Consider the following 26,099-nt stretch of genomic DNA (forward strand, 5'->3'; position numbering starts at 1 on the left):
AATTTCTTACAAGCAAAGACACAGCACGCTCACTGATCAACATTCTAGGATGGATGTTTATTGAGAACAGTGCTCTGCACATAGTAAGCGCTCAATAAATACAATTGATTGATTGAGAATGTCTTAGTAGTTGAAGACCAAACATATTTCCACAGACATCACATGGAGAGTGATGTTGAAACAGTTTCAAAGGACAGGCTGCCACTATTAGACGCCTAGATTATGGATGGTCAAGGAGGGAACGTATAAAATTGCAATGCTTATATTCAAGGCCTTGAGACTCTCAAGTGTCTTCGCAAACAGTGGGTCTGGGTCTTTGTACACCAGAACCTTTTCTGAGTGGGATTTTACTGCAGCTGAGCAATCTGATTGACTGAAACGAAAACTGTAGCAGTGTGAATTGCTGAAATTTCCAGCAATCAGCAAAAAAACATGGTTGTGCCTGTGTTGAAGGCTTCAAATTCCACTCTGTTTTTGCAAGATTGCCACTTCACTTTGGAAGTAAAGACTCCGTGTGTTTGTGAAATGCATTAGAGACCACTTAGGAATCGAGAGAACTGTGATAAGACCAAACTGCCATGGTTCTAACATTTAGAGAGAGTGATGAGTAAATCGTATTAGGCTTTGGGGAAAAAAGCGGTGGTCTACTGCTAATTCTTCATCTTTAATGAAGCTTTTGGATCATTTCATGCAATTACTTATTAAGTGATAAAGAGTCTTCCTCATATCAAATTATTGAAGTTTGTGAAATCAGCCACAAAGTGAATGATTTGTCAAACACTGGGATGTGTTAACATTGTGCAATCAATTCCAGTGTTAGAACTATGTGGAACACAGACTAATGCTGATTATGACTCTTAAAGACAAAAAGGACCATAGAGTTAATATCATCTATCCCCATCCTGCCAGCAAAACTGTACCTAAGTCTTTAGGGACAGATGGATATCTATCTAAATTTAAAAGCTCTCCAGGGGAGAAGATATTCTATAGTCTCCCTTTTTAACTCATTTAACAATTCTATCTGCTAGAAAGTTTTTCCATCTGTCCATTCTCTTGCTGTCGTTTAAGTCCATTTCATTTTTTTTTCTATCCCTAATTGACAGGCAAATCAGTTAGGGACCTTCTTTTGCATAACAGCCACTCACATACCAAGAGAGTTATGGATAATCCCCACATTTTGGGTTTTTTTTTTTTTTCTTATTCCAATTCCTCTAAAGTTTCTTGGAAGCCCTGGCTTGCAATCATGTAACATATGTCACTGTGCTCTTTGATTCCTCTTCAAATTCTGGAAAATCCTCTGAGGTTATTGAGTCTTCAGCGGAATACAGTATTCAAAGAAATGACTTTGCTAATAGTGTAGTAGTATTTTATACTGCATAGTAAAACACAGGGAAAATGGAACCTGTAATATTGCTATTGAATGAAAACTGCATCAAATTGCCACATTGTGCTTTTTCTACCTATCATGGAATCCATTACTTTGGAAACTGAGTCGTTCGGTGTCATAATTTTTCTACGCGTTTAGAATTTTCTTTCTTAAATATGACTTCAAATTTGATTATAAACACAATTCACTGGTTCAACTATAAGCCAAAGTAGATGATCAGAGTTAAAATGATATTAAGGGAGCCACAGATTGGCCTTTGAACTTTTTCCAGCTCATTGCCTGGTGACAAGTCCTGCAAACATTCAGCCCAAACCTGAAAGCCCTGGAATTTTGAAAGCCCCTTGGCAATATACTAACGAAATAGCAATACCTTCACGCGATGTGCTGATTCTGCTTGTGAAATTGTTCAACTCTAAGTTAAGAATTGAAAGCGTCAACCCACCATTAGCTATTTTGAGATTTCATTAATTAGACTCAATTAGGCAAAAAGTAAAGTTCTGCTGCACATTAAAACTAAATGTGATTTGAATAGGCTTACATTGGGCACAATATATAAATCGCAAAGCTACTATACCTGCTGGGCACAAAATTAAGAGAAGTGCCTCAGCATTTAGTGGAAACCCTCACCAACTAGAATTGCTATCAATTTACAAGCAGCTTATATTACAGCATTTTTACACACAAAGTTTTATTTATAAATTATACCCTTAAATTACATTACGGAGTCTATTTCTAATTGAATCCACGGGAAATATTCACATTTTTGTCCAGCAAATTCCAATTGTCTCTTGATTTACTGTAGCATTCCACCTGGAAAAATTACTTGAATTTGACATGAAGAAAAATCTGTGCATGATGGGAGTTTTCAGAACTGATGAAATATAGAAGATAATGGCTGAGTACAAAGGGAGGAAGAAAAAAACAAAAGCAGAAAACAACTACTCTTTTTTTAAAAAAAATCTCAAGATCAGAAATACAAGGTAATGTCTGAGATTCACTTGCTTCACTTGCTGTCTGAGAAGAATTTCTGATCCACCCCAAGAGTCAGGAACAAACTTCCAATTTTCCCTGGTACATCACCTTGAAAGCATGTATATTTATTATTACATCTCATATTCACTGAGTTCCTGGATTCCACCTAACTATTGCCAGCAATTTTCTTCAATAAACCGAGCTGAGACAAAACTTTTTTAGAGTAATAGGTTTAGTGTGCCGTATCTACAGTTATATTGATAGCAGACCTCAATAATGGACTATAGTGCTGTAAAATTAACATTTAAATCACCATAATATTTTCTGGACAACAGTAGTTTACAAGCACAGTACTGTATAAGACACTCAATCTCTCCATTTTCCTTCTGTTTTTAGCTCAGGTACGCCCAACTTCCTTGGATGTTAGCCAAAATCTAGACTGTAAGGCAAAGACTTGATTAGTAATAGGGTGATAGCAAAAAAATGGAAGATGTAGCATGAATACCGATGTAGCTTTCAGCATCCTAAGAAATTACCTTGCAAAGAATGAAATCTCCTTTGTACTTCAGTAGAGTCATTTTGGCATGGAAATATGTAGTACATTACCTAATACTCTAGTGAGTAGTAGTAAGCTACAGTCAAATTTCTGTCTCCATGCTTCATTTATTGTGAATTTAAAGAGCATACACATATACAATTCTGCCCTACTAATGTACTTTTGAAAATAAAAGGAAAGCATAAAATAGAAAAATCCTAATACATATGGGTAAATGGTCTAAAAGAAAATCTACTAAAATACTACGAGAATGATACTAAAAAATATTAAGGCCAAGACTTAGATGATCTAAAGATAAGTTCGGAAACGCATCTAGATGCTGATTAAATATTTGCTTGGCTTTTATTTTCAACCTCTATGCTAATGAATAAAAAAAATTGAGACAGATGGCAAAGACTGGTATAATTCACAGAAGAAGCAAAAAAAAATGAAAAGATAAGGGAGGCTGGATAAAAACGTCAGCAAGCATCATATCTGACAAACCATATAATATTATCAGTGTCACTACAGCCCCTTTTGGACGAGAAAGGCTCAATTGCTTTCTTTTTCTTTTTTTTTTTCTTAGACAATGACCAAAGCTTGTGGCATAGTTTCTTTTTCACCTAAAACTAAGGATCTAGTGCTGGAATTCAACTCAGATTGTTATTTACATAACTATTCACAAGCCTAACGGGTTGGGAGTATGCACTAAAATTCACCGTTAAGCTTCGGCTATATACACTCCCTCGATTTCTGAAACGCCCTAACCGAATGAGCCTTATAGGGGATGCTCGTGTATAAAGGCGGAGTTGTTCCCCGACATGGGGGCCGTTTGGGCCGGAGTGAAATTAGCCAGGGGTATAACCTTGACCGACTCTTCACTGGTGCATTGTCTTTCACACGTGTTGTAAAATTGGGGCCTGGGAACCCCTTGCCCTTTGTCAAGCTCATCCTTAGCCACGGGCCTCCCGAGAGTGTGCCTTCCCTCTGGTCTGGCTCCTCCCCCCCATCCTTGTTGGAAGCCAAATGTTGGCAGAGGGGGATTAGCCTGTTGGTACTGCGTCAGAGACGGTGGCATCCAGCAGTTGTCGGAATGGCCGAGAATCAGGCATTCTTGGGTGCAGGTCTCGGAGGCTTCTGCTAAGGCCTTCTGGAGATTAACTTCTATAGCTGGAGGAAAAGAACATCACAGGACGTTAGCTCCTTTCCAACAACACATTTTTTTTTTAAATCTGCAGGGAACGTGTATGCTGACTCCATTGTATTGTACTCTCCTAAATGCTTAGTACAGTGCTCTGCACACGTAAGCGCTCAGTGAATAAAATTGATTAATTGATGTCCTCCAAGAGGCCTTCCTTGACTCAGCCCTCATTTCCCCCATTTGCTCTCCTACCTGTGTCGCCTGTACACGTAAGTCTTCATCCAGCCAACTAATTAGTACATGTTGTCAACTTGTACTTCCCAAGTGCTTAGTACAGTGCTCTGCACACAGTAAGCGCTCAATAAATATGATTGATTGATTGATCCAGCGCTTAGAAAAGCGCTTTGCATATAGTAAATGCATAAGAAATAACATCATTAATACTATTATCACTATCCAATAATAATAACGGTATTTACAAATAACGATGGCATTTGTTAAGTGCTTACTACGTGTAGAGCACTGTTCAAGCACTGGGGTAGATACAAGGTAATCAGGTTGTCCCACGTGGGGCTCACGGTCTTAATCCGCATTTGACAAATGAGGTAACTGAGGCACAGAGAGGCCAAGGGGCTTGCCCAAAGTCACACAGCTGATCAGTGGCAGAGGGGGGATTAGAACCCATGACCTCTGACTCCCATGCTCAGGCTCTTCCATTATATCACGCTGATGCTGGGGTAGATACAAGATTATCAAGATGGACAAAGACCCTATGGTATTTTTGGCTTTCACAATCTAAGTACCTGATATTCACTAGACCCCCAAACCTACAGGATTTCTGCACATATCCTTACACTTTGCCATCCCCCTGCCTGTCATTTATTTTAATATCTGTTTCAAGACAGTAAGCTCCATGCATTCAGGGCTCATGCCTACCAACTCTGTTGTATTCGATTATTCCAAGCACACCAGACTGCATTCTGCATGCAGTTAGTGTTCAGTAAATACCACTGATTGAGATTGTGTGGTTATTTTAGTAAAAATATGTTACCCAAAAAGCTACAAACCAGTGACAGACCATGAGAAAAACATTCATATTCAGTCTCACTGTGAGATGGATCAGTCTGCCAGGAAACAGAATTGGTGATGAAGCAGAGTGGCTCAGTGGAAAGAGCACGGGCTTTGGAGTCGGAGGTCATGGGTTCAAATCCCGGCCCTGACATTTGCCAGCTGTGTGACTTTGGGCAAGTCACTTAACTTCTCTGAGCCTCAGTTACCTCATCTGTAAAATAGGAATTAAGACTTTGAGCCCCCTGTGGGACAACCTGATCACCTTGTAACCTCCCCAGCGCTTAGAACAGTGCTTTGCACTTAGTAAGCGCTTAATAAATGCTATTATTATTATTATTCTGTACCTTCAATCAATCAATTGGTCAGTGGAATTTCTTAAGCTCTTATACTGTGCAGAACAGTTTACTAAGTGCTTGGGAGAGTACAACAGAGCTGAGAAACATGTTTCCCTGCCCAAAGTAAGCTTATACTCTCACTGAAGAAGCTACAAAGGGGTGAATAAACGTGAGATGAATTAGGGTTAGTTAAACTTTCTGAGGATGAGAGTGCAGATTCCCATGAAATAAATCTCATCGTCAACTTGGTCACGTGAGAGGCCCTCAAGGCTCAATTCTGGGCTCCTGCATTCTCCATCTACACCCACTTCATCTCTCCATATATATTTCCAAATCCTACACCCATTTCCATAGTTTACCATCTCTCCATATGTATATTCCCAAATCTTACTCTCCAGCCGTGACCACACTCCTTCTCTGTAGTTTCGCATTTCCTCTTGCCATCAGTAAATCTCTATTTGGAAGTGCTGCTGACACCTCAAACGTCATATATCCAAAACAGAAATCTTCCTCTTCCCACCAAACCTTGACCCATCAGAGATTTTCCCTTCACTGTAGAAAACACCACCATCTTCTCCGGCTCAGTTGTCTGTAACTGAGACCCCGCCCTACCTCCTTCCCCTCCCCACAGCACCTGTATATATGTTTGTACAGATTTATTACTCTATTTGTTTTACTTGTACACATTTACTATTCTAGTTATGTGTTTAATGATGTGCATCTAGCTTTATTTCTATTTATTCTGACGACTTGACACCTGTCCACATGTTTTATTTTGTTGTCTGTCTCTCCCTTCTAGACTGTGAGCCTGTTGTTGCGTAGGAACCGTCTCCTGTTGCCAGCTTGTACTTCCCAAGCCCTTAGTACTGTCCTCTGCACACAGGAAGAGCTCAATAAATACAATTGAATGAATGAATGAATGTAACCTTGTCATTATCTCTGAATGATAACTCATATTAAATCATATAATAATAAATATCTATTAACATTCACATTAGATCTGTCGGTTCTACCTTAAGATCTCTAGAATCTACCTCTTCTTCATCCAGACTGCTATCATGCTGATCCAAGCACTTATCATATTGTGTTCTTCTATTCTTAGCATATTCAATCTTTACTACTGCATCACTTTCCTTCCTGTCTTCCCTGTCTCCACTTCTCAAAACCCTCCAATGGTTTTCCATCCATCTCCACATCAAAAGGAAACTCCTTACCATGGACTTTAAGGCATGCCATCAGGTCTCCCCTTGCTACCGTACCTCACTGATTTACTACAACATAACCTGCCCGCTTTGCACTTTTTGGGTAGAGAATATGTCTATCAACTGTGTCGCACTGAATAATCCCAAGTGCTTAGAACAGTGCTTTGCACAGAGTAAGCACTCAATACATACCACTGATTGCTTAAATAATAATGATGGCATTTATTAAGCGCTTACTATGTGCAAGGCACTGTTTTAAGCACTTGGGGGTATTCAGTGTGACACAGTTGATAGACATATTCCCTACCGAAAAAGAGCAAAGTGGGAAGGTTAGGTTGTAGTAAATCAGTGAGGTAAGGTAGCAAGGGGAGACCTGATCGCGTGCCTTAAAGTCCATGGTAAGGAGCTTACCTTGTAATAATAATAATAATAATGGCATTTATTTAGCACTCACTATGTGCAAAGCACTGTTCTAAACACTGGGAAGGTTACAAGGTGATCAGGTTGTCCCACGGGGGGCTCACAGTCTTAATCCCCATTTTACTGATGAGGTAACTGAGGCCCAGAGAAGTTAAGTGACTTGCCCAAAGTCACACAGCTGACAATTGGCAGAATGGGGATTTGAACCCATGACCTCCGACTCCAAAGCCCATGCTCTTTCCACTGAGCCACACTGCTTCTCTCGTATCTACCCTGGCGTTAAGAACACTGCTTGGCCCATAGTAAGTGCTTAACAAATGCAATTATTATTATTATTATAATCAATTAATTGTGCCGTTCAAAGTGCTTGAGAAAGTACAATGCATCAGAGTTAGTAGATACGTTCCCTCCCCACAATGAGCATACAGTCTGAGGGGAGACATATCAATATGAAAAAATTAATATTCTATTATTGTTATTAATTATAATACCCTCCCAAGCACCAGGTAGATTACTCAGCACACAGCCCTCAATAAACATCATCGATTGATTCTTTTTTTGGTCATTATCATGTGGCACACGTTCTGTCCCAACATGGTATAATCTTTCCCCAAATCACCAAAAGATTTTATTCAATCATGTCATATGTGTAGGAAAACACAGATCCTAGGCAACTGAATTAATGAATTAATATTAACATAGCTGAGAATTTTTTAGGTTAATATACTTGAACTTTGCAGTTTTCAAAAATAAATTGAAAGGCATTGGTACAGCATAGACATTCTCTGCTCTATAACACCTAATGAAATTCACTTCAAAGCAAATTATTTTTCTTCTAATGACACCAAGGGTTGCATGAAAAATCATTAAAAATAATGGAACTAAATGAAAGCACTTAATTTTTGAAGGTTCCTGAAAAACATGAAGCCTCCTGCTATGTGCTCCACAATTTATGATGACAAGCTGACACTGTCACTTGTCTGATTTAGGTTTCTAGAGTCTTCAAAGATTTCAGGATTTTTAGTTAACTTGACTTTAATTGTTTTGATTTATATAATCTGTTGTTTGGCTATGACTTTATGAATTAAAATGGACCACAGTCCATAGCAGTAGTAATAATAATGGCATTTATTAAGCGCTTACTATGTGCAAAGCACTGTTCTAAGCACTAGGGAGGTTACAAGGTGATCGGGTTGTCCCACGGCGGGCTCACAGTCTTAATCCTCATTTTCCAGATGAGGGAACTGAGGCCCAGAGAAGTTAAGTGACTTGCCCAAAGCCACACAGCTGACAATTGGAGGAGCTGGGATTTGAACCCACGACCTCTGACCCCAAAGCCCGTGCTCCTTCCACTGAGTCACGTTGCTCATTCCATGGAAGAATGAGCTTACCTTGGGTGTATTTAAAATCTTTGAGGGTACACCCAGTGAGCAAACACTTCACTCTTGAACAATTAAAAAAAACAACTCCTCTCTGGTTCAAACAAACTTCCCACTTCTTATGCCAATATTCTAACTTTTCTTCCTTCACATCTCTGCCTTTTCTCACCTATTTCTCATACATTTTTTTTCCTCTGGAAGGAGTACCCACTTTATTCTGCCCCACCATGTTTGCATCACCTTGTATAATCCTCCAAATATACAATCCATGATTTATCCTTCCCCCAAGTTTTCAGCTGAGGCCTGAATGTGGAGTCAGGAGGAGAGAGATCATGAAAATTGTGATGCCGAAACTGGCATCTTCGCATGAGCCACAAAGGAAAAAAAGTAGATTAAGGGGAGTGCACTATAAATAAACAGGGGGATGAAGAGTTCTGCCACGAGGATCGGGCCACAGAGGGCACGAATTCCCATTTGCAATTGAGGAAACTGAGGCCCAGAGAAATTAAGTGACTTTCCCAAGGTCAGACAGCAGACACGTGTCACAGTCAGGATTTGAACCCAGGTTCTCTGGCTCCCTGACTCATGTTTGATCTCTAGGCCACACTGCTTCCCACACTTGTGAAGCTAAGTCCCAACTCTGGACTCGAAAGGGATGGAGGAGGAAACATGGAACAGAATGGTCAAAATCGTAAAGGGCTGCAGATGTGGAGGGAATCTTTGAGACCAGACCTCAGAAGACCATGGGACGAAGATGGGAGTGGCGTGACTCACAGTTCTAACAATGGTGACAAGAGGAGAACAGGGACAAGAAGTTCACATGTCCTGTCTTTTCTTTATGGGCTTCTCTTAGGGCACAGAGAACATATAGGTGTGAGCATATATGTTGCGATTACAGTTTTGTTTTGTTTTTTAAGTGCTTACTATGTTCCAGAAGCGTACCAAGCACTGGAATAAATGCAATCAAATTGGGTTGGACACTGTCCCTCACCCACATGGGGCTCGCAGAGAAGCAGCGTGGCTCAGTGGAAAGAGCCCGGGCTTTGGAGTGCAAAGCACTGTTCTAAGCGCTGGGGAGGATACAAGGTGATCAGGTTGTCCCACGGGGGGCTTTCAGTCTTCATCCCCATTTTACAGATGAGGGAACTGAGGCACCGAGAAGCTAAGTGACTTGCCCAAAGTCACACAGCTGACAATTGGAGAAGCAGGGATTTGAACCTGTGACCTCTGATTCCAAAGCCCGGGCTCTTTCCACTGAGCCACGCTGCTTCCCAGTAACAAGTATTTTGAGTATAGTGGACAGACAGCTTGATATATAGATAAATAGGTGATGGATATATAGGTAGATATGTAGATTTGTGTATATAAACAAAATATATATATGATAATTGTGGTAGATATAATAATAACATATAGATAGTAATATTATCATACATATATATATATGTATACTGGTGGGTAATTGATAGCCATACATGTATAGAGATATAATAATAATAATGATGGCATTTATTAAGCACTTACTATGTGCAAAGCACTGCTCTAAGCGCTGGGGAATTTACAAGGTGATCAGGTTGTCCCACGTGATATATATTTAGTATTATTACTAAGCGCCGTCAAGTCGTTTCCGATTCATAGTGACTCCTTGGATATACTTTATGCACTTTATATGCACCTGTATATATGTATATATGTTTGTACATATTTATTACTCTATTTATTTATTTATTTATTTTACTTGTACATATCTATTCTATTTATTTTATGTTGTTAGTATGTTTGGTTTTGTTCTCTGTCTCCCCCTTTTAGACTGTGAGCCCACTATTGGGTAGGGACTGTCTCTATATGTTGCCAACTTGTACTTCCCAAGTGCTTAGTACAGTGCTCTGCACACAGTAAGCGCTCAATAAATACGACTGATGATGATGATGATGGAGTCAGAGATCAAGGGTTCAAATCCCGGCTCCGCCAATTGTCAGCTGTGTGACTTTGGGCAGGTCACTTAACTTCTCTGGGCCTCAGTTACCTCATCTGTAAAAGGGGTATTAAGACTGTGAGCCCCTCGTGGGACAACCTGATCACCCTGTAACCTCCCCAGCGCTTAGAACAGTGCTTTGCACACAGTAAGTGCTTAATAAATGCCATCATTATTAATATTATTATCCCTCCTTTTACAGATGAGGTCATTGAGGCCCAGAGAAGTGAAATGACTTGTCCAAGGTCACACAGCAGACAAGTGGCAGAGCTGGAATTAGAACTCATGACCTTCAGTGCTCTGCACACAGTAAGCGCTCAACAAATACCATTGAATGAATATAAGCGACAAGGTTATTACAGCATCCAGAGAACGTTGAAAGTGCTCAAATGATAGCCTTCTTCCTAAGATATGGTCTCCCCAGAATATTATTTTGTACATTAAACAAAACATATAATTTGTAATTAATGCCATATATAGTATGACTATTTTGAATAAAATCATGGATTGGACGTCTGTGCAGACATCTCATAATTTAAAGAACGTTCTTGAATGTAGTTGGATTGTTTTCAGTTGAACAGGGGAGTTAAGGGCAAAATTCAATTAATTCTAAAAGGCAGCTTATTGGAGTTTGAGCTCTGTTCCAGAGTTCCAAAAAATATAGCGGTCGTTATTTTAAAGATAATTGATTTCTAGCATCCTCCTTTGCCTGAAACCTTGACAAATCCGAGGTTAATAGCATAATAAACTAGAGACCTAAAGTACTCAGCCCTGTACTACAATTCTTTCCATATTTGTAAAGGTTTCAGAAGCCCAAGTAATTAAATGTTAATAGAGAGTCTGTATAAACCTGAAACTAAAGCAGATAGTACAGAAAAGCACTGGTCTGTCTTGACTATTCAGGAAACGTTTGGTTTGAACGAGATACAGGAAAACCAGTGCTTCGAAATAAGGGATGGTAAAATGAACTCATTCAAAAGAGAAAATAACTGAGCAACAAACTCTCCATCTTGAACTAAAGATGTGGGAGCAATAATTCAATTGAGACAGTAATTTTACAAGGACTAAAAGTCAGAGTTTTCAAAATGCAATGTTACACACACATATACACACACATCCACATTTTTATTTCTGCCCAGGAGCTGGATTTTATCACACAGGGAAAGAAAACATCAAGAGGTGGGGCTTTTTTGGGTTTGCTTTTTGTTTTTGTTTTCAAATATCTTAAGTAGAGCTGACACATGGTTCAGAGACAAAGGACCATGAATTGGGAGGAGCTTTCACGGAAAAGTACATGATAATAATAATAATAACAATAATAATAATAATAATAATGGCATTTGTTATGTGCAAAGCACTGTTCTAAGCACTGGGGGGATACAAGGAGATCAGGTTGTCCCATGTGGGGTTCACAGTCTTAATCCCCATTTTACAGATGAGATAACTGAGGCTCAGAGAAGTTAAGTGACTTCCCCAAGGTCACACAGCAGACAAGTGGTGGAGCCGGGATTAGAACCCATGACCTCTGACTCCCAAGCCCGGGCGTTTTCCACTGAGACACGCTGCTTCTCTTGTTGCATGCTTCACTAAACTGACCCAATCAGAATTATTGCAATTACATCAACAATAACCAGACTAAAAGGGAGTCAGAAGTCATGGATTCTAATCCCAACTGCACCACTTATCTGCTTTGTGACCTTGGGGAAGCCACTTAACTTCTCTGTGCCTCAGTTCTCTCATCTGTAAAATGGGGATGAAGACTGTGAGCCCCACATGGGACAATCTGATTACCTTGTATCCCCCCAGCACTTTGAATAGTGCTTGACACATAGTAAATGCTTAACAAATACCACAATTATTATTATTATTTCAACAGGGGGAAGTCAAATGAGGTTTATGCATTGAAAGAGATGTTACCACCTGTTGAAACCTTAAAGTCTGCAGTATGTTTTCCCCAACTTCCCAAGTAATTATGTTTTTCTATGTTCTTATTTTCACAATTTCCCTTTTCACAGGAAGATTTTTGAGCACTCAACTTGAACAAAACGTAGGGCTTGGCTGGCCTCCTTTGTTTAAAAGTAAATCACTTCTGCTTGATTTGAGTTCTGATGAGACAAAACTAGTATTTTCCCTTTTTTTTTGGTTCTAAGTACCAAGAGATAGTGACAGCCTACTTTATACATCCTGCTGAGTGTTTATGGGTACTTTCATTTCCATTGTTAATTATTTTTTTTAATAGAAATAGGAATGTGAATTGCTAATAACTCACAGCTGGAAGAATTATTACAGGGAGATTTTTGAAATTTTAAAGTATGGAAAATTGCAATCAAAACTAAAAATCATCTCTTCGGTACATTACTGTATTCGCAGAGATTTACCAGAAGCATAGTATGTCAGTTACCGAGTATATCATCATCATCATCATCATCATCATCATGTCGTATTTATTGAGTGCTTACCGTGTGCAGAGCACTGTATTAAGCGCTTGGGAATCAATCAATCGTATTTATTGAGCACTTACTGTGTGCAGAGCACTGTACTAAGCACTTGGGAAGTACAAGTTGGCAACATATAGAGACAGTCCCTACCCAACGGTGGGCTCACAGTCTAAAAGGGGGAGACAGTATGAAACCTAGGTGCATTAGCCAACGCTTTAACAGGCAGAACTCCCAAAATACGTGATCAGTTAATACTAATACTAATATTACTATGCGCAAAGCACTGTTGTAAGTGCTGGGGCGGTTACAAGTTGTTCAGGGTGTCCCACGGGGCGCCCACAGTCTTAATCCCCATTTTACAAATGAGGTAACTGAGGCGCAGAGAAGTTAGGTGACTTGCCTAACTTCCAGACTGAGCCCCTTCCTTCCTCTCCCCCTCATCCCCCTCTCCATCTCCCCCATTTTACCTCCTTCCCTTCCCCACAGCACCTGTATATATGTATATATGTTTGTACATATTTATTACTCTGTTTATTTATTTAACTTGTACATATCTATTCTATTTATTTTATTTTGTTAGTATGTTTGGTTTTGTTCTCTGTCTCCCCCTTTTAGACTGCGAGCCCACTGTTGGGTAGGGACTGTCTCTATATGTTGCCAACTTGTACTTCCCAAGCGCTTAGTACAGTGCTCTGCACACAGTAAGCGCTCAATAAATACGATTGATTGATTGATTGATAATACTTGGGCAAATACTCCCAGAATGCTGCCTTTGTCTCTCTATCCTCCTAACGCAAGGCAGATAGCTGGGGAGAAGTCAGGAGGTGATGGCTGTGGACATTGAGCAGAAGCAGTCCTCTTAACCCATTATCCTAACGTGCCTCTCTCTCTGGAACTTAAATATAGATATATCTGAACGCATATCCACAAGTAGCCATCCCTCAAACTTTCAATAGAGAGCTCAGACAAGGCAGAAGTCTAATGTGGCAACCACAATCCCACCTGCATTATGCACACAACCAGCACTGTCCCATACACACCCCATAGACAAGTTACTCTCTTTAGGCTGACTTTCAGCGTGGCTCAGTGGAAAGAGCCCGGGCTTTGGAGTCAGAGGTCATGGGTTCAAGTCCCGGCTCCACCAATTGTCAGCTGTGTGACTTTGGGCAAGTTACTCAACTTCTCTGTGCCTCAGTTCCCTCATCTGTAAAATGTGGATGAAGACTGTGAGCCCCGTGTAGGACAACCTGATCATCTTGTATCCTCCCCAGAGCTTAGAACAGTACTTTGCACATAGTAAGCACTTAACAACTTCTCTGTGCCTCAGTTCCCTCATCTGTAAAATGGGGATAAAGACTGTAAGCCCCCCGTGGGACAACCTGATCACCTTGTATCCTCCCCAGTGCTTAGAACAGTGCTTTGCACATAGTAAGTGTTTAACAAATACCATCATTATTATTATCATCCTGATGTGCCTCTCTCTCTGGAACTTATATATAAATATATCTGAACGCATATCCGCAAGTAGCCACCCCTCAAACTTGCAATAGAGAGCTCAGACAAGGCAGAAGAGCCAAATGTGGCAACCACAATCCCATCTGCATTATGCACACAACAGCACTGTCACAAACACACAAAATAGACAAGTTACTCTCTTTAGGCTGACTTTAGCACTGACCTTTTTTTAATGGTATTTGCTAATCAATCAATCAATCAATCATATTTATTGAGCGCTTACTGTGTGCAAAGGACAGTACTAAGCGCTTGGGAAGTACAAACTGGCAACATATAGAGACAGTCCCTACCCAACAGTGGGCTCACAGTCTAAAATGCTAAGCATTTACTATGTATCAGGCACCGTTCTAAATGCCAAAACAGTTAAAAGATAATCAGGTTGGACACATTCCATGTCCCACAGGGGGCTCAAGGTCTTAATCCCCATTTTACAGATGAGGTAACTGAAGCACAGAGAAGTTAGTTGACTTGTCCAAGGCACAGAGCGTACAAGGGGCAGAGCCGGGATTAGCATCCATGGTTTGCCCAATTTGCTTACCAAGCATAGTTGGCCCCTAAAGGCAAAGATCACACCTGTTCCAGCCACCCCAAACCTGGGGCTTGAACACACAACCTCAGTCTCAAAGGGTCAGGATTCATTTTAATTTAGCCATGATTTAAGAGTAGAATGGAAATAAAATACAGGCTGTTGGAATGGCCAAGAAGTGCCCGAAAAAGCAGTGGGTTTCAGGAGGCCTCCCCCAAACTTTACATCATTCAAGTGAGCCAGCCTACGAGGATCCAGTTGACAGTGTTAGTGGGAAGACTTCTAAGTAGGAAATCATCTGGTCTGTAATATTGTTGATACCTTCACGTAAACACCAGAATTTCTTCAGAAAAAGATTCAGTCGGAAAAGTGTGGGTCTAGAAATCAAGCAGGTGATTGCTCCTGAGGGCAATTGTGAAATAACAGAGCGAGTAATTTAGCACATTGCTACATGATATATATCTAAATTGCATTGAATTTAATCTAGACATTGATTTGGCCTCATACTACAGAACTCCTAATCCAATTATGCAGAACAAAAAGCCATATGGATGGCCTTGGTGTAAGTATAGTTATCTAGTGCCATCTCTTGTTCCATAGAGCATTTGGTAAGGGAATTGTTCCAAACAATTTAAATGTGAAAACTTTCTGAATGTAAAAAAAAAAAAAAAAGACTCCTGAGGGCTTAATTTATAGGCAAAAATCTTGGAAGCTATAAAGGGTTATTTTACTTTTTTTTTCAAATGTCTCCAGTGAACTTCTGAATCGACATGGGTATCTTTCATACTTGAATCATGCAGGACAAAGTGAAGTAAAATTTGTGGACTTCAGATAAGACAAAAAGAGTTCCCTTAAAAATCAAAATTAAAAAATTTTCTTAAACCTAAATACCCTAAATACCATTTGGGTTGCCTTTATGAAAGTTTACCCTTATAAGGAATGTTTAAAGATTAATTAATTTTAATGGTAGTTAAGCACTTGCTATGTAGTGTGGCTTAGCAGATAATGCACAGGCCTAGGATTCAGAAGGTTGTGGGTTCTAGTCCCAGCTCTGCCACTTGTCTGCTTTGTGATGTTAGGCAAGTTACTTCACTTCTCTGGACCTCAGTTACCTCATCTGTAAAATGGGGATTGAGACTGTGAACCCCACGCAGGGCAGGGACTGTGTTAAGCCTGGCAAATAGTTAAGCGCTTAACAAAAACCACAGTTATTATTATTATTATTATTACTATGTGCTAGGCACTATATCTAAGCTAAGTACCTCGATAAAAGATGGTCAAGTTGGACACAGTCCCTGCCCGACATGAGGCTCCAAAATTAAGGCACGAGGAGGAGGATTTAATCTCCATTTTATAGATAAGGTATCTGAGGCACATAGCAGTCAAGTGTCTCGTTCAAGATCACACAGCAGACAAGGGACAGAGCCAAGATGAGATTTCTGATTCCCAGGACCATGCTCTTTCCACTAGATCATGCCGTTTTATCTAAAATTTTAAAGAATATTTTCCCCATTTACCGAGACAACTATTTCTTTGTTGTCCTTTATGTCTGCATTTTAAACACCTGGGTAAAATATTTTGTTGACTAATCTTCTTGTTCTGATACAAAACCTTTGAATAGAAATATATAGGATATTCATTCAATTATACCCAAATTGATTCTTCCTTCCATACTGCACAGATGAAAATGTTCATTCCTCCTACTCTACTCCATTCAAATTCTCAATCTGCCGGCATTTTCTCTTTCCAGCAATTTGTAAAATCAAATATATATGGAATTCTCGATGAACACTACATGAATGAGTGATAGGACTTGGAAACACAAATCAATCAATCAATCGTATTTATTGAGCGCTTACTGTGTGCAGAGCACTGTACTAAGTGCTTGGGAAGTACAAGTTGGCAACATATCAAGCAATAACATACAGAACTAGCATTGGTTTTCATATATTTGGGTGCACGCCCTGTTTATGTAAGATCTTTATTCCAAGGGGTGGAAGAAAAGACAATTTCATAGTGCTCCTAAAGTATTTAATTCTTTCAATCGTATTTATTGAGTGCTTACTGTGTGCAGAGCACTGTACTAAGCACTTTAATGTTTCCTGTTGAGGTATAGTGACTAAACATGAAATACTAGTTATAATTATAACAATATAGTTATGAAGAGCTTACTACATGCTAGGTATTGGTGTGGCACTAGATACCCAATGCCTATCCCGTAAGTTTGCTGTAGTCAGTATATGTGTCTACCAACTCTGTTGTATTATAGTCTCCCTAACGCTTAGTACAGTGCCCTGCACACAGTAATTGCTCAAGAAATACCATTCATGCTGATAGTAATGTTTAGGCTCCCAATCTATTTTATCCCCTTAATATAGATAATAATAACGATAGCATTTGTTAAGCGATTACTATGTGCAAAGCACTGTTCTAAGCGCTGGGGAGGATACAAGCTGATCAGGTCGCCCCACGTGGGGCTCACAGTCTTAATCCCCATTTTACAGATGAGGTAACTGAGGCACAGAGAAGTTAAGTGACTTGCCCAAGGTCACACAGCTGACAATCGGTGGAGCCGGGATTTCCCATGACCCCTGATTCCCAAACCCATCCTCTTTCCATTGAGCCACGCTGCTTCCAATGAGGTTAAGTGACTTGGCCCATATCACAAAAGAAACCCGGGGAGAAACTGGGATTAGAACCCAGGTTTTATGATTTTTAGTCAGTGTGCCACCTTTCTTAAACCATATCCTGCCAACAGTGTCTGCCAATTCTTGAAGCAATCAAATGGTTACTATCCTCTCTTTATCTGCATTGTCTGACTCTATGAATCTTCAACAGTGTTATTCAGGGACAGACTTCATTAGGAGGCTGATTAGACAGCTGGATAAATTAATTGACAATATCATAATTAATATATTGCAGAGCGGACAGGGTCCCTGATATCGGTATTGAAAGGAATTTTGAGACCCTCTACAATTGAACTTCAGTTCTAAAGGCTCTGGCCAGAATAATGAGCATGCAGAATAGTTTTTGTTGGTAAGAAGTGGGGTTGAGGAAAAGGACAGCAGCATGAAATATTATGCTTTTAGCACAATGAAATAAGGGACACTGTTAGAGCATAATTCATCCTGTTCTGACTAAACCTTCCAGAAAATGTAGGAAGTGTTTTGCATGAATATTTACTAGGTACTAACTTCTGTACCTGCTTTTCACAGGATGAGTAATGCATTTATTTTCTTTCAGTTTTTCTTCATGACTTTATTTTTTCTTTTTCCCCTTCTTATCACTTCATTCGGAATAAGCTGTTCTTTTCAAGTGTGGTAGATTTTTGAACAGCAGCTGGGTCTTGCAGTACTTCATAAAGTTAAGTGAGACTCCTCTGACTTCTTTCTTACAATTGCCATGTTAATAGCATAAAGAAACAAAACGATCTCTTCACTTTTGTATTTCAATAAATACATCACTGCAAACTGTTTTATTAGCCCAGGTAGAAAAAAAATCTTCTGAAATGAAAAGTTCTGTTTCTCTTGGATGTATTTCCCCCTTTTCATTCATTCATTCATTCATTCAATCGTATTTATTGAGAGCTTACTGTGTGCAGAGCACTGTACTAAGCACTTGGGAGGTACAAGTCGGCAACATATAGAGACGGTCCCTACCGAACAATGGGCTCACAGTCTAGAAGGGATTTTGTTTGACAATCTGAATTTCTTCAAAGACTTAGTTTAATCAATCAATCAATCGTATTTATTGAGTGCTTACTGTGTGCAGAGCACTGTATTAAGCGCTTGGGAAGTACAAGTCGGCAACATATAGAGACAGTCCCTACCCAGCAGTGGGCTCACAGTCTAAAAACCATTTTAACCATTGATAGTCTACTCCAGAGTCTTGTTTATAAGCTTGGTATTCCCATTTATTAGTTATTGTATGCCAAGCACTGTTTGGGCAGATTCAAGACAATCAGACAAAACTCCCACTGGGGCTCACAGTTTAAGAGGGAGAAATAGTGTGGATCTTATTCTCAAGTGAAAGAGGAGCACAGAGAATTTAGGTGACTTCCTCAAAGTCACACAGCAGGCCAGTGGCAGAGCTGATTCTCAGGCCCATGCTCTTACCACTAGACTACACTGCTCTCTGGAAGAGAATTAACTTTTGTGAGGATTTTCTTTTAAATCTAGCACATTATTAAATTTGTAACACAGTGAGACAGGAGAGTATATGAGAATCTGATCAGATAACAGTATGTGCATTGCAGATGAGGGAACTGAGGCCCAGAGAGGTGAAGCGACTTGCCCAAGATGACCCAGCAGACAAGTGGCAGAGCAGGGATTAGAACTCAGGACCTGTGACCCCCCTCTCCCCCGCCAGGCCTGGGCTCCTTCCCTGGGCCACCCTGATTGACTGACTGCCTCAGGGCTGGGCAGAACAGGCCGGGACACAGGTGGAGCTGGGAGAGAGTTAGGCCTGGGCCACCACCCGCATAATGCCTTGCTTGCCTGGCCCTGCCGGTTCACAGCCAAAGCGTGTGCATGCCTGGTGCAGGGAGACCTGGCCTTGTTTGACCCCCTCAATCGATCAGTTGATGGATCAATCAGCGGTGATTACTAGGCACCCCAGCCCAGCTTCCTGGCTTGGCCAGTGAGGGAGAGAGAGAGGCCAGTGGGTTTGGGAGAGAGGTGTGCTCTTTGTCTCTCTCCCTCTCCCTATCTCACCACCTTCTTTCTTTCTCTTCTCTCTCAGCTCTTCCTGTTTCCTTTTTTTCCTGAGCTTACCTCACCCTTCTTCCAGCCATTTTGTGGGACTTCCTCATCTTTGGCATGAGAACCAGTTACGCTAATAAATCAAGTGCCTCACCCTCTCTCCCTCACTCTTTTTCTCTCATTACCTCTCTCTTTCTAACTCCCTTCCTCTCTCTCTGCCTTCTTTCTCCCTTCCTCTTCCCGCTCCCCACCCACCTTCTCCCTTCTCTCTCTAACCCTCCCTCTCTCTTTCCCTCCTTCCCTTCATTCATTAATTCAATAATATTTACTAAGCGCTTAGTGTGTGCAAGCACTGTACTGAGCTCTTCCTCTTTCCCTCCTTCCCTCCCTCCCTCTTCCCCCTCTTTCCCTCCCTTCTTCCCTCCCTCTCTCCCCATCCCTCTCTCCATCTGTTTTTCCCTCCCTCCCACTCTTCCTCCCCTTCCTATATCAGGAAGCAGTGTGGCTTAGTGGAAAGAGCCCAGGCTTGGGAGTCAGAGGTCATGAGTTATAATCCCAGCTCTGTCGCTTGTCAGCTGTGTGACTTTGGGTAAATCACTTCACTTCTCTGTGCCTCAATTACCTCATCTGTAAAATGGGGATTAAGATTGTGAGCCCCACCTGGGACAACCTGCTGACCTTGTATCCAGCCCAATGCTTAGAACAGTGCTTGGCACTTAGTAAGTGCTTAACAATTACCATCATCATTATTATTATTATTATTATTATTATCATTATTATATACCCCAGACAGAGCCTAGCACAGTGCTTGACACATAATTAGTGTTTAATCAACATCATTATTAATTAATCTTCCAATTTAGTTTCTTTTAAAATTCTAAATTTAGACATAAAAGTCCTGATGAGAAGTGTCCTAATGGTACAGTAGATGTCCCAGTAGAAGTAACAGTAGTCCTCGTACCTTGTGGGGCGCACAATCCAAAAGTTTAATTGAGCAAAAGGGACGGGAAACAGACACATCAGCCGTGACAAAACATTAAACACAACACAAATAGAGAAAATAAGCTCAGTGTCTCAGCAGTGATGGAGGAATCCAAGATTCCTGTGGGATTGAGCCAGTAAAAGGGAACATCAGTGGCAGGAGGGAAGGAGAAGGAAAGAAAGTCGTCTCAGTGATCTTTTTTTTTTGGTGGCAATGGAAGAGTCCGAGAGTATCTGGGGGTAGTTTTTATCCCTGGTCTGGCATGCATGGAGCATGCCGGGAGGAGACACCCTCAGTGGGAGGGAAGGCAGTGGCTATTGTTGTGCATTTCTCAGTGGGAATAGAGAAGAAAGTCTATATCTTCTATCACTGTAGGGTCAAATTATACATCACTCAATCAAAAATGGTACATTTTGAGCCCTTTCCTTAGGACAGTATAATACAGTAGAGTTTGGAGACATGATCCCCACCCACAAAGAGCTTACACTCTTAGAGAAGCAGCGTGGCTCAGTGGAAAAGTGCATGGGCTTTGGAGTCAGAGGTCGTGGGTTCAAATCCCGGCTCCACCACTTGTCAGCTGTGAGACTTTGGGCAAGTCACTTCACTTCTCTGGGCCTCAGTTACCTCATCTGTAAAATGGGGATTAAGACTGTGAGCCCCATGTGGGACAACCTGGTCACCTTGTAACCTCCCCAGTGCTTAGAACAGTGCTTTGCATATAGTAAGCGCTTAATAAATGTCATCATCATCATTATTATCATTATAGAGACAGCATTAAATTGAGATCTCCTGCTTCCTCTCAGAATCTATTCCCTCCACCTGCATCTCTGACCTCAATCCTTCCTACTTTATCAAAACACTGTTGTACTGTACTCTCCTAAGCACTTAGTACAGTGCTCAACACCCAGTAAGCACTGAATAAATACCATTCTTGGTCCTCTTCTGTTCTCTATCTACACTCACTCCCTTGATGAACTCATTCGCTCCCATGGCTTCAACTCTCATCTCTATGCTGATGACACCCAAATCTACATCTCCGCCCCTGCTCTCTCTCCCTTCCTCCAGGCTCCTATCTCCTCCTCCTTCAGGACATCTCCATCTGGATGTCTGCCCACCATTTAAAGCTCAACGTGTCCAAGACTGAGCTCCTTATCTTCCCTCCCAAACCCCGTCCTCTCACTGACTTTCCCGTCACAGTAGACAGCACTACCATCCCTCCCGTCTCACAAGCCCACAACCTTGGTGTCATCCTTGACTCTGCTCTCCCATTCAACCCACACATCCAATCCGTCACCAAAACCTGCCGGTCTCACCTCTGCAACATCGCCAAGATCCACCCTTTTCTCTCCATCCAAACCTATACCTTGCTGGTTCAATCTCTCAACCTATCCCAACTGGATTACTGCATCAGCCTCCTCTCTGCTCTCCCAGCCTCCTGTCTCTCCCCACTTCAGTCTATACCTTCACTCTGCTGCCCGGATATCTTTGTACAGAAATTATCTGGGCATGTCACTCCCTTTCTCAAAAATCTCCAGTGGTTGCCTGTCAACCTATGAATCAAAAAAAACTCCTCACTCTTGGCTTGAAGGTGGTTCATCACCTCATCCCCTCCTACCTCACCTCCCTTCTCTCCTTCTCCGGCCCAGCCTGCACCTTCCACTCCTCTGCCCCTAACCTCCTCACTGGGCCTTGTTCTCACCTGTCCCGCCGTCGACCCGTGGCCCACATCCTTCCCCTGGCCTGGAATGTCCTCCCTCCACACATCTGCCAAACTAGCTCTCTTCCTCCCTTCAAAGCCCTACTGAGAGCTCACCTCCTCCAGGAGGCTTTCCCAGACTGAGCCCCCATTTTCCCCTCCTCCCCCACATTCCCCCCCACTGTACCTCTTTCCCCTCCCCACAGAACTTGTATATATTTGTACAGATTTATTACTCTATTTATTTTACTTGTACATATTTACTATTCTATTTTGTTAATTATGTACATATGCAAGGATGTACATATAGTGAAGTAGCATGGCTCAGTGGAAAGAGCACAGGCTTTGGAGTCAGAGGTCATGGGTTCAAATCCTGGCTCTGCCAATTGTCAGCTGTGTGACTTTGGGCAAGTCACTTAACTTCTCTGTGCCTCAGTTACCTCATCTATAAAATGAGGATTAAGGCTGTGAGCCCCACTGGGACAACCTGATCACCTTGTACCCTCCCCAGCACTTAGAAAAGTGCTTGGCACATAGTAAGTGCTTAATAGATGCCATCATCATTATTATTATATAGCTATAATTCTATTTGTTCTGATGGTTTTGACGCCTGTCTGCATGTTTTGTTTTGTTGTCTGTCTCCCCCTTCTAGACGGTGAGCCCATTGTTGGATAGGGACCGTCTCTATATGCTGCCAAATTGTACTTCCCAAGCACTTAGTACAGGGCTCTGCACATAGTACAGGGCTCTGCACATAAATACAATTGAATGAATGACTCAAAACTGACCCTTCTGTGCTGTCCAAAGCAAGTTCAGGAAAAGTGAGATGACACATTTCAGGTAAGTCTGAAATTTGCTTAAGATTAGCCATGATGGCAGTATGTATTAATTATAATTAATTATAATATATTACACATGTTATATTACATAGTATATTGTGCATATTTACTCTTGTACTTATTTACTATTCTGTTTATTTTATTTTGTTAATATGTTTTGTTGTCTGTCTCCCCCTTCTAGACTGTGAGCCTGCTGTTGGGTAGGGACCGTCTCTATGTGTTGCCAATTTGCACTTCCCAAGCGCTTAGTGCAGTGCTCTGCACATAGTAAGTGCTCAATAAATACGATTGATGATGATGATGATGACATAGTAGATACAGCAGTGCGACTGAAGGGTAGTGGAAGGACCTAATCTGTCCCACTTCTGAATAGCGAGACTTTCTCACCTAATGTATGACACCTGATCTCAGCAGCGAGCCCCTAGTTCTGTGCATGGGGTTTTTGCTGCTACTGTCCAGAAGACCTGAGTTAGTGCCCAGGTTACTGTGGTGAGTTACAAGGTTGTGGGCTCTGGAAAACTGTCCTTTTTGCTCAACTGTTGTAGCATTGGCCCAGATTGTCCATTTTGTACACAAGGATATATATTGGTAAATAAAGTGTTTCAATCTACACTAACCTTGCCTTACAGACAAGGCTTTAATGTGCAAAGGACTCAAATTATTGCATCACAAAGCTGTGGATGTATTGAGACATATATTACTGCAACCATTTGACAGTCATGGAAAGCCTGGGAAATGAAAGATTACCAACCTATTGTATATACATAGAAAGGCAGGTTGAAAATGGAGACTAAGTGGGGCCTAATGACTTTAGAAAGTTGGAGAGGGTCAAAATTTAAAGTTTGCTACAAAGAAACTGTCCGTCAAAATATACTGTCTATCAATTTATCCAATCTATGGGCAGGCAAGATGTCTGTTTATTTTTATATTGTATTCTCCCCAGCACTTAGTAATAATAATAATAATAATAATAATAATAATAATAATAATAATATAATAGCATTTGTTAAGTACTTACTATGTGCAAAACACTGTTCTAAACATTGGGGGATACAAGGTGATCAGGTTGTCCCACCTGGGGCTCACAGTCTTAATCTCCATTTTACAGATGAGGTAACTGAGGCTCAGAGAAGTGAAGTGACTTGCCCAAGGTCACACAGCAGACATGTGGTGGAGTCAGGATTCGAACCCATGACCTCTGACTCCAAAGCCTGTGCTCTTTCCCCTGAGCCATGTTGCTTCTCTAGGACAGTATTCTGCACATAGTAAGCACTCAGTAAATCCACTGAATGAATGACTCAATCTCCCTGCAATCGGAGGTTTCATTTCTGGTCACAATTTCATGAAGCAAGACTGTTCATTATTATTACTGTTTCCACCTCCTAGACCATATTTAGAGAATGGGGGAAATGGGTGGAAAGGGCTCAGAGCCTCTTTCTCTTCCAACACTTCTGCTCTGCGCTCACACTTTTGGGGACCAGGAGGACAGAAGGATTGCTGCTACTACATGAGTGAAGAGGTGGAAGCAGCTACTTCTGCTCAGGTAAAGCAGAACTGACCCTTCTGTGCTGTTTCAGGAAAATTTCAGGAAAATCCAGATTATCTTGAATCTTTGAATCAGTTGAATGATTGCCAATTCAATGGCACTGATGTGTACTTCCCTTTCCTAAAAGGAATGTACTCTGGATTGGAGATGGGCTCAAATCAAAGATGCCAAAATAAATCCCATAATGTAGATTTGTAAGTCATTGAAGATGGGGATGGGAGTGAGATGGGTAATAATAATAATAATAATGATGATGGCATTTATTAAGCACTTACTATGTGCAAAGCACTGTTCTAAGTGCTGGGGAGGTTACAAGGTGATCTGGTTTTCCCATGTGGGGCTCACAGACTTAATCCCCATTTTACAGATGAGGTAACTGAGGCACAGAGAATAATTCTCCTGGTAGACACAAAATCATCCATCAGTAAATAATAATAATAATAATAATAATAATAGTATTTGTTAAGCACTTACTATGTGCCAAGCACTGTTCTAAGCACTGGGGCAGATACAAGGTAATCGAGTTGTCCCATGTGGGGCTCACAGACTTAATCCCCATTTTACGGATGAGGTAACTGAGGCACAGAGAAGTAGAGAAGTGAAATGACTTGCCCAAAGTCACACAGCTGATAAATGGTGGAACCAGGATTAGAACCCACAACGTCTTACTCCCAAACCCAGGCTCTTTCCACTAAGCCACGCTGCTTCTCTGTAGCAACCAAGTTCAAATTTGGGGGACATCTTTAGTGCGCAAGCTCTTTCTCTCACTATTCCTACATATTTTGGTTTAGGCCCAGTGATCCCTGCAGTGAAGCAATAGTCCATATATTTTGATCACATTGTTCTGCAAAAAGCATATAAATGCATCTTCCAACCTCTACCTTCCTCAGTGTAGCCATATACTAGGAAAACTCTACCACCGTAAATTTCCTAAATCCAGCCTCCAAAAGGCCAAGCCTGCATTGGACAGTTTCTGGTTGCTATCTAGCCAGCATTCCATTTAGAAGGTACTTGTTTCATGATAAAGCAAGCAACAATTATCACACAATTAAGCAAATTGCCCATAATTGCACCCGTAGCTGAGCTACTTTTCATATTTTCACAACACAGCACATACATGAATACGTAGCTTCTGATGCCAATAACATTCTGTCAACAACCAGAAGTGCCTCATTTGCTGAAGCGTTTCCTGTTAAAAACCACTGGTGGCACTTCCAATAATATCAGCTCGGCAGGGAAGCCGAAAGAGGATGGTGATGACAAGAAGTTGTTCATGTTCGTCCATGATCACGGAGAAACGGGGCCTTATTGTTTTTTGGGGTGGTACTTGGCAACAAGTGAGACAAAATATAAGGAAATTATGATTCAGAATTATCCCGGTGACATAAAGCCTCCATTCGGAGGTGCCAGGTTTCTGAGTCTGGAACTGACAATCAAAAG

At 41.1% G+C, this 26,099-nt stretch overlaps 1 protein-coding gene across 2 annotated transcripts in view; it reads right to left on the reverse strand.

The window, feature by feature from the left end:
- Positions 1-3,129: 3,129 nt before the first annotated feature.
- The window catches only part of PCDH11X (protocadherin 11 X-linked), a 1,230,124-nt gene continuing 1,207,154 nt past the window's right edge, over positions 3,130-26,099 (reverse strand). For both annotated transcript variants that reach the window (XM_038748015.1, XM_038748013.1), the window contains one exon: positions 3,130-4,064. In XM_038748015.1, the coding sequence (XP_038603943.1) occupies positions 3,673-4,064 (392 nt within the window). In that variant the 3' untranslated portion in view covers positions 3,130-3,672. The remainder of the gene's footprint in view (positions 4,065-26,099) is intronic.

This window comes from Tachyglossus aculeatus, chromosome 6 (genome assembly GCF_015852505.1).
Source record: "Tachyglossus aculeatus isolate mTacAcu1 chromosome 6, mTacAcu1.pri, whole genome shotgun sequence".
Lineage (NCBI taxonomy): Eukaryota > Metazoa > Chordata > Mammalia > Monotremata > Tachyglossidae > Tachyglossus > Tachyglossus aculeatus.